Source organism: Oryx dammah, unplaced genomic scaffold (assembly GCF_014754425.2).
Source record: "Oryx dammah isolate SB20612 unplaced genomic scaffold, SCBI_Odam_1.1 HiC_scaffold_26, whole genome shotgun sequence".
In the NCBI taxonomy this organism is placed as follows: Eukaryota; Metazoa; Chordata; class Mammalia; order Artiodactyla; family Bovidae; genus Oryx; species Oryx dammah.
This window is the reverse complement of record NW_024070210.1, coordinates 64,910,936-64,925,371: the sequence shown is the minus strand read 5'-3', so window position 1 is coordinate 64,925,371 and position 14,436 is coordinate 64,910,936. Positions and strand designations below refer to the sequence as shown.

The following is a 14,436-nucleotide window of genomic DNA, read 5'->3' as shown; positions in this document are numbered from 1 at the left end:
GACCCCGGGCTAGGGAAAAGGATGGCAGGAAGCTGAGTGCTGGGAAAACTCACGTGAAGGTAGCACTTGAGCAGGGTGGTGTCAATGATCTGCAGCAGCTTTTTCTTGGATTTGATGGTAGGAGTCCCTTCCATGAGAGGGGAGGTGCTAGACTGGTGATCAGAGTCATTCAGCTTCTTTACCAATTGGCTGCGTTTCTGCCAAGGGCAAAAATGCAGGGTCAAGGCCAGGTTTAAAACTTCCTTTATCATCTGAGCTTCCAGGCAATTCCAAATACCTTCAAATCAGCTCACACCTATCCACCCTGATCCCACACTGGCATTTATTAGGGATCAAAAATAAGATGCCTACCAAATCACCAGATACAGTAACAATGATCTACTGAGTATTTACTACACACCAGGCACTGTGTCATGCAGTTTATAGATTTATCCTATTTTAAATCTAAAACAAATACAGGTATTATTAGTCCCATTTTATAAGTGAAGAACCCAAGGCACAGATGTTAGCTACCTCATTAGTAACAGAGGCTGACTTCAAATTAGGGTCAGATTCCAAAGGGCATGTTTTTATTTTTTTTTAATCAACTTTATTAAGTTATGAGTTACATACAATAAAATGTACCCCTGAAAAGTATACTATCAGATGCACTTTGACAGATATACACATGCATGTAGCTGCCACCCCAAACAAGGAACAAAACGTTTCTACTACCCTTTAAAGTTCCCTTGTGCTCCTCCCAAACAATCTCACCCACTCCCTATATAACTGATCTGATTTCTATCACTAATGATTACTCTTTCCCTATTTTAGAACTTCAAATGGGCTTTCCAGGTGGCTCAGTGGTAAAGAATCCACCTGTCAATGCAGGAGACACAGGTTTGATCCCTGGGTTGGGAAGATCCCCTGGAGGAGGGCCCACTCCAGTATTCTTGCCTGGAAAATTCCATGAGCAGAGGAACCTAGTGAGCTATAGTCCATGGAGTGACAAAGAGTCAGGCTGACTTAGTGACTGAGAATTCATGCTTTCTAGAACTGCATATAAATGGAATCATTCAATTTGTACTATTTTGTGTCTGGAATGCCTATGGTCTTATTTGTTCTACCATCTCCCTGGCACAAGGCTGAGGTCAGTTACCTCCACACAATCCAAACTCAGTGGAGACGGTCGAGGAAGACTGTACTTGGGGTCCTAAAGCTAAGATATTGGAAATAGAGGGTCTTCTGTGATACCACATGCTTGGGACACTTTCTGCCCCAGGAACCTTTTCCACTTGGCTCATGGACTGTGCAGTATGCAGACAGAGGCAAGCTGGTGTGCTCTTTGCAGGCTGCCAGCCAACCATGGAGCCCAATGTCAAGCAAGTGCCAAGATGACAGATGCCTGAGTGGACCTGTGGGACACGCACTGACCCAGAAGCAGGTGGTGGGTAGCTAGCTTACAATTTTCCTAGCAATACTTACGCCTCTCCAGGACACCCCTTACAAGTCTGCAGAACACTTATGGGAAAAATTTTTAATAAGTTCTCTGAGTCAGAAAGGATGACATGGTTAGATAGCATCACCAACTCAATGGACATGAATTTGAGCAAACTCCAAGAGACAGTGAAAGACAGAGAAGCCTGGCAGGCTGCAGTCCACATGGTTGCAAAGAGTAGGACATGACTTAGCGACTGAACAACTGACTCTGAATGGGTGCACAGGAAAGAAATAATAGCCTTAAGCACAGAAATTTAGGGTTCAGAGACTTCAATGGAGATATTAGTTTTAGTGCTGATCTGAAAATTTCACTTATCTGCCTGTAACAGTAAACTGAAAATAATTTAAGTCTAAATACTCCCTCTAAAAAAACATGTTATAGAAGAATACTTAATGACAGGGAAGGACTTTCCTAATATATTGCTAAATGCTTTAAAGTAAGCAATAAAACAGTATATATCTTGATATCCATTTGCAATTAAAAAAATCTGATAAATAAACAAAAATTATTCACAAGTACACATAAAACTCTGGAAGGACAACACTAAAATGTTAGTTACTTTTCTCTGGGTGGTAGAACAATAAGCGATTTTTTATTTTTATTTTATACTTTTCTGTGTTTTCCAAATTTTCTGCATAGAGCAGGTATTTTTTTCCCAAAAGTATAACTGTTCCCCAAGAGTTTCTTTAAAACACTTATTCTTTTCAATCAATTAAACTTTTCTCTGTTTAGTTCCTATAAGAGCTTAGTGTGAATCTACCAGGAACTGAGTATGCTTCCTGGTACCAGGATTGGCAAAAAAGAGCTCTATTCTATTGTTATAACCCAACAGTCAATACAGGAGACCTAAGAGACACGGGTTCAATCCCTGGGTTGAAAAGATCTGTGGAGGAAGAAATGGCAACCCAGTCCAGTATTCTTGCCTGGAGAATTCCATGGACAGAGGAGCCTGGCGGGCTACAGTCCTCGGGGCTGCAAAGACTGAAGTGACTTAGCAAAATGTGCAATCTACAGTTAAGCAAGGAGGTGAAAGAAAAAATGTGCCCTCCTCAGATTTCCACAGTGTTCACTTCTGAACATCTGGCACTGCAGAAGCCTCCCCCTTGCCTGCCATAGAGAAGCAGGTACTGAGACTCCCAGGTGAACTCCTCCATATGCTTGAGGGTCGCACCCACCTGTGTCAGGTAGTCAATCAGAGCCAAGTGAGCCTTCTCCAGCTCAGCCCCCGACAGCACGGGCAGTGGGTTAGGGTACTGCAGCTGCTTTCTGTAGTCTGTGGGCAGCAGGTCTGGGTACAGGCCCATCACATGGGTAGGATCTACACGGAAGGCAAACATGATTCCCAGATAGAAGCACAGCAATTTAAAGATAAACTAAAACGAGACTATCACTACAGCAAAGTAAGTTCCAGATTGACTTTTTTTTTTTTAATGACTCTTAAGTTCATAAAAACTCGAGCTATACACATATATTTTGAACACTAACACATTATAATGATTGCATGACTCTATCCTAAGACATATACAGAATTAAAAATGAAAATTCATTAACTCACTAAAAGTAAAGAAGAAAAAGGAAAACCTGGTAAGACAGTGAAGTTAAAAAGATCACTAGACTTAAAAAATAAAAAGTGTGCATGTGTGTGTGCTTAAAGGAATATTAGTAAAACAAAAACACCAGGCAATAGGCTATGGAATACATTGGTAGCATATATGGCAGAAGATAATAGGTTGATTATATAAAATTAATTCACACAGATTGGTTTAAAAAAACATAGGATTTCATTTGATTAACGGGCAACAGACATGAATATCTGACAAGAAAATAATACAAATAAGGGGGAAAATCTAATCCTGGCCAATCAGATTCCTTTGATCTTGAGAAACAGATTTAAGGATGATAAGCAGTATGGCACACACCAACATATACCCAATCTGACACGCTTCTTTTACGTAATGGTGATACTCCACCATGAGGTGGGCTGTGTGTTCCCTTGCCCTAACTTGGAAAGCCCTTGTAAATCAACAGAACATGGGGAGAAGTGATCACCCTAAGAGGCACTAAGGCTTCCAGCTAGGTCTCTTGGATCACCAACTCCAGGCAAAGCCAGTCACTCTGCATAAGGACATTCAAGCAACCCTCGAGAAGCCTGTGTGCTACAACTAGAAGAAGCCTGCACACCACAACAAAGACCCAGCGTAGCCAAAAACAAAACAAAACAGCCTACTGTGGTATCCTACTAAGCTCAGGTCACTGACTAGTCTAGAACTGCAGTCAATAATCTGATTACTAGATGACAAAATACATGTCTGTTGTCTTCAATGACTTTCTGTTACCTTCCTCTAGTGGCAAGGGCAAAGCATCCTGGAAAATTGGAAGTCTGTGTATGTGAATGAAACCAGCGTCATAAGATCAGAGCTGTAAATATATAGTCACATGGCCACCCACAGGATCCTGTTAAGTACAAGGATCAATCTAGATGATTGATCTTCCATTCTCAGAAGTCTGATATCATTTCTCCCCATTCTTTCCAGTTTCCCCTCCCTCAGTGTAGCTCCTCATCCCGAGGCCATATCCGCTTGTTACCTGTGCCAAGTTTAGCAAAGACCTGCATGGACTCATCGAAACGCTTCTGGCAGAAGAGGTTGAAGGCATACAAGTTCTTGATGTGATGGATCTGTTGCTGCTTTTCACTGTCGGAATCATCTTTCATTTCCTGAAAAAAGAGTAGAATAGGTAGGCGCTCACTCACTCAACCAATATTTGTTTAGTATCTACCAGGTAGCAGATGATATGCTGGAAATTGTATATGCCAGAGGGTACAAAGCATTCACGTGGCTCTGACCTCAAAGATTGCCCTTAGAGTCTAATCATAAGTAACTATGCAATTAAAACACAATAAGACTTCTACAAAATACCTGACCAGTACTCCTGAAAACTGTCAGGATCATGAAAAACAAGGGAAGACTAAGAAATTTCCACAGGTCAGAGGACACTAAGAATGTGTGACAGCTAAATACCTGTGATTTCTGGATTTGAACCTGGAACAGAAAAAGGGACAATTAATGGGAAAACTTAGTGAAATCTGAATAAAGTTCAGGGTTTAAAGAAAAAAAATCAAAACAAAGCAGAGTAAGTGATGATAGAACCACGTGGGTGGGGTGTTCAGGTCAGCCCAGTGTGAACAGTGGGTCTAGGAAGGCTCCCAGGAGGAATGTAAGCTGAGACACAAAGGATGAGCTGGAGCTGGCCAGGTGAGGTTGCCAGGTGACAGATGGGGGAGGGGAGGGCATCTGGGGCCAAGAGGACAGCACGTGTGCAAGGCCCTAAAATGACAGAGAGCATGGCGTGCTCAAAGGATGGAAGATGTCTAACATAGCTGGCATGACCGGGAAAGGTCCTGTCCACAGTAGAAGCCAAATAGCTGTTTCTTCCTTTAGCCTTCCCCCTCCTATATCCTTCTTGGCCTCTTCTATCCTTCTTAGCCAATCTTTACCACCTTCACCTTCTTCCTTCAAAATGCCTCTCACGTTTTCCCTTCCTTTCTTTTCCTCTTCTGTTGCTATCACCCTAATCCGGGCCATCAGCAACACGTGGCTGCGCTTGGGCTAAGCTCTCCTGTTGGTGCTTTAAAGGCTCTCAAAGCCTGGCACAGCCTAGGTTACTCCCACACATTCAAGCCACACCCTCCATGCCAGTCAGAATGGGCTCCAAGTGTCCTGGAAATACTCGTTTCCACACTTGTTTTCACTTCTAACTTCCCCAGGCTCTGTAACTCTCCCTGTTTCAAGCTCCTGGTCTGACCTATCTTTAAAGAGTCCAACCTTAGGATTCTTTTTCTGGCCTAAATAGCAAAGTTCAGTATGTAACTGCCCTCTGAAAGTGTCATGTATGTCCTCTGATTAATTTAAATGAAAGACAGGCTCCTCAAGAGCCAAGATGATGTCAAGCCACCTTCTTTTGTCATAGAGCAGAACACCTAGTAAGTACAGGCCTAGAGAAGAGAAGGGAAAAAAGGAAACCCACTTTCTTCTTCTCTGTTTCATCCAAAGATGAAACAGACAACCAGCAGCAGAAAGAACACTGAGAAGACATTCCTGTTAAGAAAAACGGATGCTAAAAAAGCCATGTGCTACATAATACCTTTTTCATAAAGCTCAAAAACTAGACACATACTCAAACACACAAATATATATAAAATACTATAAAAAAATGTAAGGGCATGATAAACACAAAGGTTCACTTAAGAAGACTTTCTTCTCTCTCCCTGCTATTCTCTGGAACTCTGCATTCTGTTGGGTATATCTTTCCCTTTCTCTTTGCCTTTTGCTTCTCTTCTTTTCTCAGCTACTCGTAAGGTTTCCTGAGACAACCACTTTGCCTTCTTGCATTTCTTTTTCTTGGGAACGGTTTTGGTCACCACCTCCTGTACAATGTTATGAACCCCCGTCCATAGTTCTTCAGTCGCTCTGTCTACCAGATCTAGTCCCTTAAATCTATTCATCACCTCCACTGTATAATCATAAGGAACTTGATTTAGGTCATACCTAAATGGCCTAGTAGTTTTCCCTACTTTCTTCAATTTGAGCCTGAATTTTGCAACACGGAGCTGATGATCTGAGCCACAGTCAGTCCCAGGTCTTGTTTTTGCTGACTGTATGGAGCTTCTCCATTTCTGGCTGCAAAGAATATAATCAATCTGATTTTGGTATGGACCATCTGGTGATGTCCATGTGTAGAGTTGTCGCTTGTGTTGTTGAAAGAGGATGTTTCATATGACCATTTTGCATTCTCTTGGCAAAACTCTGTTAGCCTTTGCCCTGCTTCACTTTATACTCCAAGGCCAAACTGGTCTGTTACTCCAGGTATCTCTTGACTTCCTACCTTTGCATTCCAGTCCCCTATGATAGAAAGGACATCTTTTTTGATGTTAGTTCTAGGAGGTCTTATAGGTCTTCACAGAACCATTCAATTTCATCTTCTTTGGCATTAGTGGTTGGGGCATAGACTTGGATCACTGTGATGTTGAATGGTTTGCTTTGGAAACGAACCAAGATCATTCTGTCATTTTGGGGACTGCAATCAAGTACCGTATTTTGGATTCTTTGGTTGACTATGAGGGCTACTCCATTCCTTCTAAGGGATTCTTGCCCTCGGTAGTAGATATAATGGTCATCTGAATTAAATTCACCCATTCCCATTGTCAGACACAACTGAGTGACTAACATTCCTGTACATTTTATAGTTCACTGATTCCTAAAATGTCAGTGTTCACTCTTGCCATCTCCTGCTTGACCACATCCAATTTACTTTGATTTATGGACCTAACACTCCAGGTTCCTATGCAATACTGTTCTTTTCAGGACCGGACTTTACTTTCACCGAGAGATATAACCACAACTGGGCATCATTTCCGCTTTGGCTCAGTCTCTTCATTCTTTCTGGAGCAATTTCTCCGCTCTTCCTCAGTAGTATACTGGACATCTACTGACCTGGGGGGTTCATCTTTCAGTGTCACATCTTTTTGCCTTTTCATACTGTTCATGGGATTTTCAAGGCAAGAATACTGAAGCAGTTTGCCATTCCCTTCTCCATTAGTTATGTATGGAAATTGATGCTTTCAAACTGTGGTGCTGGAGGAAATTCTTGAGGGTTCCTTGGACAGCAAGGAGATCAGTCAATCCTAAAGGAAATCAACCCTGAATATTCACTGGAAGGACTGGTGTTGAAGCTGAAGCTCCAATACTCTGGCCACCTGATGTGAAGAGCCAACTCACTGGAAAAGACCCTGATGCTGGGAAAGACTGAGGGCAAGAGGAGAAGGGGAGGGCAGGATGAGATGGTTGGATGGCATCACTGACTCAATGGACATGAATTTGAGCCAACTCAGGGAGATGGTGAAGGACAGGGAAGCCTGGCATGCTGCAATTCATGAGGTCTCAAAGAGTCGGACGTGACTTAGCGATAGAACAACAACAAAACACAAAAGTTAGGATAATGGCTGTGTTTGGAGCATAGGCAGAGGGATGGGATGGGGAGGGATGTAGCGGTTACAGAAGTTATTTTTGGGGGGGTTAGGTGGTGGGTTTATGGGTATTCATTATTTTAAAAATGAAAATAAAATAATTTAGGGCAATAAATGAGTGGGGAACAAAACAATAAGACGCTAAAATTAAATGGCGCAAGAAAGAAACAATCTACGGGATAGTAAATGTGTCTAACTAATTAAGACTGGATTTTTGTTTTCAGTCTAGAACTTATACACCCAAAATAAAAGTTCCTCTTCAAAGGATCCACCACATATGATTATAATCATTTGTATTCCAAAATTTATGATCAGTTTCCCTTTCAGAAATAATTTATAAGATACTCTAAAAACTGAGTTTTCCTACTATTACCTTCATAACAATTGCTTCTCTTAATAAATTAGCACTGTCTGGTTTTAATGACTAAGTGAGGCTCAGGATGACTTTCAGTTGTTTCAAATAAATTCAAATCCACTCTTTTGAGATGACAATAATCACCACTAGGGATGTTTAAAAGAATAAGGCAAGACTTGAATGTCAATCTTTAAGAAGCATGTTGGCAATAAGAGCATCACTGAAACAAGAGCACAGTCACTACTCAGCCAAGAGTGTGAGTAGTGTCCCATGCGAACATTCAAGCAGAGTGACAGTCTGAAGACCGGGGCCCTGCTGAAGGCAGCAACCTGAGGTGGATTCAAAGTACCTAAAGAAGGCCTACTTATCCAAGCCCAGGAGCCTACTTGTGAAAGGGACTCTGAGAGGCTTTGGAGCTGTTGCATTCAACCAAACTGTAACCTTGACAGTTACGATTGTTATTTTTGCTGTCCGTCTTTAATTTTTCAAGGCCATACCATATCTATTCAATTATTTTACTGTCCTATTAATTCTATGAAATACTGTTAGTATAATTGGCATTCATTCTACATTTGATAGAGACAGTGAGATTACTTAGAGTTACATAGATACTTTTATGGCAGGGTCTGATCCTGAATCCAAGCCCTTTGACTTTCAGCTCTGTGCTTATTCTGCCAGTCCAAGCAAAACATGAACATCTAAACCAAAATCACCTGCCTTGAAGAAGTGATGAGGAAGGCAAACTCACACCCAAATCTCAGAAACAAAGACTTACTGCGAGCTGCAGAGCCAATTCAAACTGCTTGTCCTGGAGAAGCTGTTGGATTTGGGTCGCCATGGGGACTGGAATGAGTCTCCAGACAAAGTGATTACTGGCCACATAGATAATGTTTGATCTGGAGACAGGGGTAAGAGGATTAGCAAGAGAGGGCCAGCTTTATGATGACCCAGATGACTTTAAAATTTTGGAACAAGCTACAGTAAAGAAAGGAATTCCTTACCCGCCCGAGGTAATGAAACGGGGTCTTTGCAGTTCAATGCTCTGGACCAGAAGCCTCGGCTCAAATGTTCGGATTTCCACATATCGAGGCAACACTGCAATGATGTAGGGAGGCTGGTGCTCTGCATGAGAGAGAACATGTTGAGTTGAGGTTCTCTCTAAGGCTTTAGGTTTATACACGTTTCAGCTTCTCATTTCTAAGCTGCACTTGGATCTCCAAATGGTCCACTAGTCAAATACCAAGCCAGGATCCTATACTGTGATATACCAAAAAAAAAAAAAAAAGCTTGTCTCAGTGACGCTAAGAGAAATCTCCTGCACAGAAAGGATGCATCTTAACTTTGCTCAGAGTGACCGGACTCCATTCCTACTGTTTCCCTGAGAGGACTGGGTGAAAGTCAGCAGCTCCTTTCTCATCGGTCATGAAGCCAGGCCAAACCAAGGCCAGTGGCAGCTCCCCTAACGAGTCAATCGGAGAACAAGGTGACATAATTTCTTTCATCCTCTTAGGAAAGGCAAGAGGAGGGCAACTTCTTTTTATTTTTTCCTGAAAATTATTCTAAAGAGAGAAATCCACGTTTCTGGTCTATGCTATCTCTGCTTGAGATCATCACATTGAAAAGATGCAAAACTCTATGTGATGCTCAATGGTTCACAGAGAAGGCAGCTGGATGGCATTCTCAGTGTAACCATTTTCTTACAGGAGGTAATGAGTGTGTCAAATTCATAGGAACAGAAAGTAGTATGGTGCCAGGGCAGGGGGAGGGGAAATGGGTTGTTGTTTAATAGGTATAGAGTTTTACTTTCACAAGAGGAAAAGGTTTTGAAATCTGCATGACAATGTAAAGTAAAGTGAAGTCGCTCAGTCGTGTCCAGCTCTTTGAGACCCCATGGACTGTAGCCTACCAGGCTTCTCTGTCCATGGGATTTTCCAGGCAAGAGTACAGACTGGGTTGTCATTTCCTTCTCCAGGGGATCTTCCCAACCCAGGGACTGAACCCAGGTCTTCCGCATTGCAAGCGGACGCTTTACCCTCTGAGCCATCAGGGAAGCTCAGCACGACAATGTAAATATACATAATTCTACTTAACTGTGCACTTAAAAATGGTTATGGTGATAGATTTTATGCTATGTGCTTTTTTTAGCCACAATTAAAAATAATTTTAAATTAGTAAAAAAAAATGAACCTCTAGATAGCATAATTATATAAAAATTTAACTTCAAAGAATATATCTATAAGAATAGTTTCTTGGTGTGATTAACTTGCTATAAATTTATTTTCTTGTCATTCACTTTCAGATAAAAGGCTTTTCATATTATACATGCTATTCATACGCTAAATGAATAGTACAATAAAAGTTCAAAACCAGAAAGGAACTCAGAAATGAGGAAACTGAGGCCTTAGTAATTCCTTCATCAGTTGAAATGCTGCTGCTGCTAAGTTGCTTCAGTCGTGTCCGACTCTGTGCGACCCCATAGACGGCAGCCCACCAGGCTCCCCCATCCCTGGGATCCTCCAGGCAAGAACACTGGAGTGGGTTGCCATTTCCTTCTCCAATGCATGAAAATGAAAAGTGAAAGTGAAGTCACTCAGTCGTGTCTGACTCTTTGTGACCCCATGGACTGCAGGCCACCAGGCTCCTCCACCCATGGGAGTTTCCAGGCAAGAGTACTGGAGTGGTTGAAATGCTACTGTTGTTATTATGTTGATATCTTTCATCTCACCAAAAAAACAGAATTAAATAACATATTTTCCTTTTTTAATGCTGGCCTCATTTTAAAAAGCTACTATAATTTTCAGCAATTATCCTTCAAATAAAAAATAAATATAATTTTTTAAAAAGCTATTATAATTTTTTTTCATGTTAATTTATGTAACTATGTAAAACTTCTGTCCTTTTAAAATCTGGCCTACTTTAACAGGGTCTAATTTAACAAAAGAAGCAATCTATCATGGAAACCTTTTTGGCTGTCACATTTTATCATTCATTCAGAGATGGTCTGAATCTGAGTCGTCAAACATGGCAGACTGGTTGGCATCCAGAAGGCACGTAATGAAGGGTGGACAACAACAGTGATTCTTCTAATAGCAAGCATCTACTAAGAGGCTAGGATGTTTCAGGCACTGCTCAAAGGGAACCAAGACATGAGCACAGAGCTCACAGAACTCCCACATGAACGGAGGAGACAGACAACTCATTGCGTCCAGTGGGACATGCAGCTCACATGACAGAAACCCGAAGGGTTCCCAGGGGGAAGTGACTAATTCCGCCTGTGGGTCAGAGAAGACCTCTGAGAGGAAGTGCCACTGAACAGGGGACTTGTCATACGAGCAGGATGCTGCTGGGCAAAGAAAGGAAAAGGCAACAACCAGACGAAAGCACAGGAAGGGGGAGTCTTTTCCAAATGACTGGAACAATTGGGAAGGAAATCCGAAAAGCAGAGGATATATGTATACATCTGTGATTCGAGTTGGGAAAGAATCTGCCTACAACGCAGGAGACCTGGGTTCGATTCCAGGGTTGGGAAGATCACCTGGAGAAGGAAATGGCAACCCACTCCAGTACTCTTGCTTCTTGCCTGGAGAATCTCATGAACAGAGGAGCCTGGCAGGCTACAGTCCAGGGGGTTGCAAGAGTCGGCGACTATACCACCACCACGGCTGAGTCACTTTACTGTGCAGCAGAAACTAACACAACACTGTACTGCAACTAAATGACAATAAAAATAAAAATTAAAATTAATTAATAAGACAGTACAATAAAAAAGAATGACTGGAGCCTGGGTACAGTAGTGAAGAGGAGAGCAGAAATATAATCCAAGTTTAAAATGGACCCCATTCAGGATGAACGGAGAAATATATACATTAACATGTATACACTATCAGGTGTAAGATGGATGATAGCTGGTGAGAAGCTGCTGTGTAGCATAGGGAACCCAGTGTGGCACTCTGTGATGACCTGGAGGGAAGGGATGGGAGCAAGAGAGGGAGGGAATATATGTATAATACGGCACAAATCAATACAAAAATTAAAAAGAAACAAAAAAACATGTACTCTATTCAGGAAGCTAAGCCTTCTTCCTGTTGAAGGGTATTCTCTCACCCTACCTAGGAAGAATGTCCCCTCCCTGCTCATGTTAAGCCCCTAAACTTGTGAATATACATAACCTTTTTGTTGTTTGGTCACTAAGTCATGTCTGACTCTTTGTGACTCCATGAACTATAGCATGCCAGGCTTCCCTGTCCGTCACCTATCCCAGAGTTTGCTCTAACTCATGTCCATTGAGTCAGTGATGCTATCCAACCATCTCATCCTCTGTCTTCCCCTTCTCTTCTTGCCCTTGATCTTTACTAGCATCAGGGTCTTTTCAAATGAGCTGGCTCTTTGCATCAGGTGGCCAAAGTGTTGAAGCTTCAGCATCAGTCCTTTCAGTGTGTCCCATACCATACTGACCTTTTGCTTTATCTTCCTTCTGGTCTGTTCAACTCTAGTCAGCACCAGAATAACTGCTGACACTTTTATGAATTCTACCATTTAGAAATCTACTGGCCTCTTGGACCTGCGCGTGGACCCCTAACAACTGGCCCCCTCCTCATCCCTCCATAATCTACACAACCTGTTCAATCAGGTCAGTTTCTGGATGCCTGCTCACAAACTAGCATGTCTTCTGCATTTCTGCTCATTTTTTTCTGCTTAAAATGAAAGAAAATTTCCTTCAAGCTAGATCTTAAACTCCCTGCCCGGTCTAGTCCAATTTTAACAAAACTTCTTACTGACTAATTGAACAGTGAACTTCCCCTTTCTCAATTACCAAATCTCAACTCATCCGATTTAATACCTGAAGCAGGGTCTCATTTTGTCTCTTTTCCCAAGATGTAATTCTTGCCTCCCGAGCTAGGGCCCTTAAAGACAGCAGGCTGGTATGCCCCTCCACAGCAGTAACTGAAATATTTAATATCCACTCTCTCAACTAAAAATGAATTGCTGCGAGGGCGGTCATGGGCTTCCAGGCAATATCATTGCATAGAGCTGGGAGCCTGAGGCAGGCGTACGAGCAGAAACGCCTGATGTGTGGGGGCAGACACACTTTGAATACAATCTGTAGCCTCTAAGCTACAAAAACAAAAGCAGCAATAACCACATCAAAAACCTTTTAATGCTGTTATACATACCATAGGACTAAATAATTTCCAATAATTTACAATCTTAGTCTATTTGGCAGGGGACAAAATAAAACCATTAAAAAAGAAGGCAGGGTTCCCTAGAGGCTCAGTGGTAAAAAATCTGCTTGCCAGTGTAGGAGACATGGGTTTAATCCCTGGTCCAGAAAGATCCGACATGCTGTGAAGCAAATACACCCATATGTCACAACTACTGACCCTGTGCTCTAGAGCCTGGGAACCACAACTACTGAAGCCTCTGTACCTAGAAACCCTGCTCTGCAACAAGAGAAGCCATGGAAATGAAAAGTCCACGCACAACTAGAGAATAGCTCCCGCTTGCTGCAACTAGAGAAAAAAAAAACCTGCATAGCAGAGAAGCCCCAGCACGACCAAAAATAAAAATAAATTAAAAAAAAATTTTTAATGAATGTAAAAGAAAAGGAAGTAAAAAATAAAAATAGCAGTAGACAATCACTTCCTAAAATGTGCAATTCTGTTTACATTTCCCCCCTTTAGTCAGAAGTTGGCAAAACCCAACTTCCTACAAAAGTCCCCCTTTTTTGTGGGGGGGCCGCACCGTGTAGCATGTGGGATCTTAGCTCTCCGATCGGAGATCAAACCTGTGTCCCCTGCAGCAGAAGCATGGAAGTCCCCAGAATATCCCATTTTAAAGAACCCAGAAACACTTTTCTACTTACAAGAAGGGGAACTGAGAGCAAGCGACGCTGGAAACCAGTCTGCTAAAGCTCTGAGTGGAGCCCCAGTCTGCGAGAGTGGCATGGCCCCAGCCCCAAGTGGGAAACAGCAGCTATGCAGGTCTTACCCATGGCCACTGGGATGTCTGTCCAGTTCAGGGCACACTTCTGTGTGCAGATCCCCTCCTCATTGAGCACCACAGTGAGATCATCCTGACCCACAGCTACTTTTCCATCCGCCAGAGGTGCGACTAAGGGCTCCAGCTGTTTTCCTGTTGGGAAGAGCTCTTTGTTGGCCCCCTTTCCATCCACCTACAGGAAGACACAAGTGAGTCACCCAGCATTCTCCAGCCAGAGGCATGAACAGAGGGACAGCCTAGAAAAATCAAGTTAAAACCCCAAACCTACAGAGGCCAATAATAGTCCTTATGTTGGCATAAAGAAATATTATAGTCTGTTATGACAATTTTTGAACCAATTCTTTTTTTCTCTAACATGGAGACAAGCATCTAGCTCGGCAGCTAACAGTGTCCAGTGCTAAAGTAATTGGAACTCTCATATGATGCTGGTGAGAACACAAAATGGTATAGTAGCTTTGGCTGTTGGCTTCTTATAAAATTAAATATACACTTACCATGGGGCCCGACAATCCCATTCCTAGGCATTTGCTCAGGAGAAATGAAAAACCCATGTTTACATAAAAATCTGTGTGCAAA

The 14,436-nt window shown here is 42.2% G+C and overlaps 1 protein-coding gene across 2 annotated transcripts in view; it reads right to left on the bottom strand.

Moving 5' to 3' along the window:
- VPS39 (VPS39 subunit of HOPS complex) overlaps positions 1-14,436 on the bottom strand; it is a 45,978-nt gene that overhangs the window by 9,837 nt on the left and 21,705 nt on the right. For both annotated transcript variants that reach the window (XM_040226850.1, XM_040226848.1), the window contains 6 exons: positions 13,849-14,032; positions 8,862-8,982; positions 8,636-8,756; positions 4,067-4,196; positions 2,656-2,798; positions 54-197 (listed from right to left, as the gene is read on the bottom strand). In XM_040226850.1, the coding sequence (XP_040082784.1) occupies positions 54-197; positions 2,656-2,798; positions 4,067-4,196; positions 8,636-8,756; positions 8,862-8,982; positions 13,849-14,032 (843 nt within the window). The remainder of the gene's footprint in view (positions 1-53; positions 198-2,655; positions 2,799-4,066; positions 4,197-8,635; positions 8,757-8,861; positions 8,983-13,848; positions 14,033-14,436) is intronic.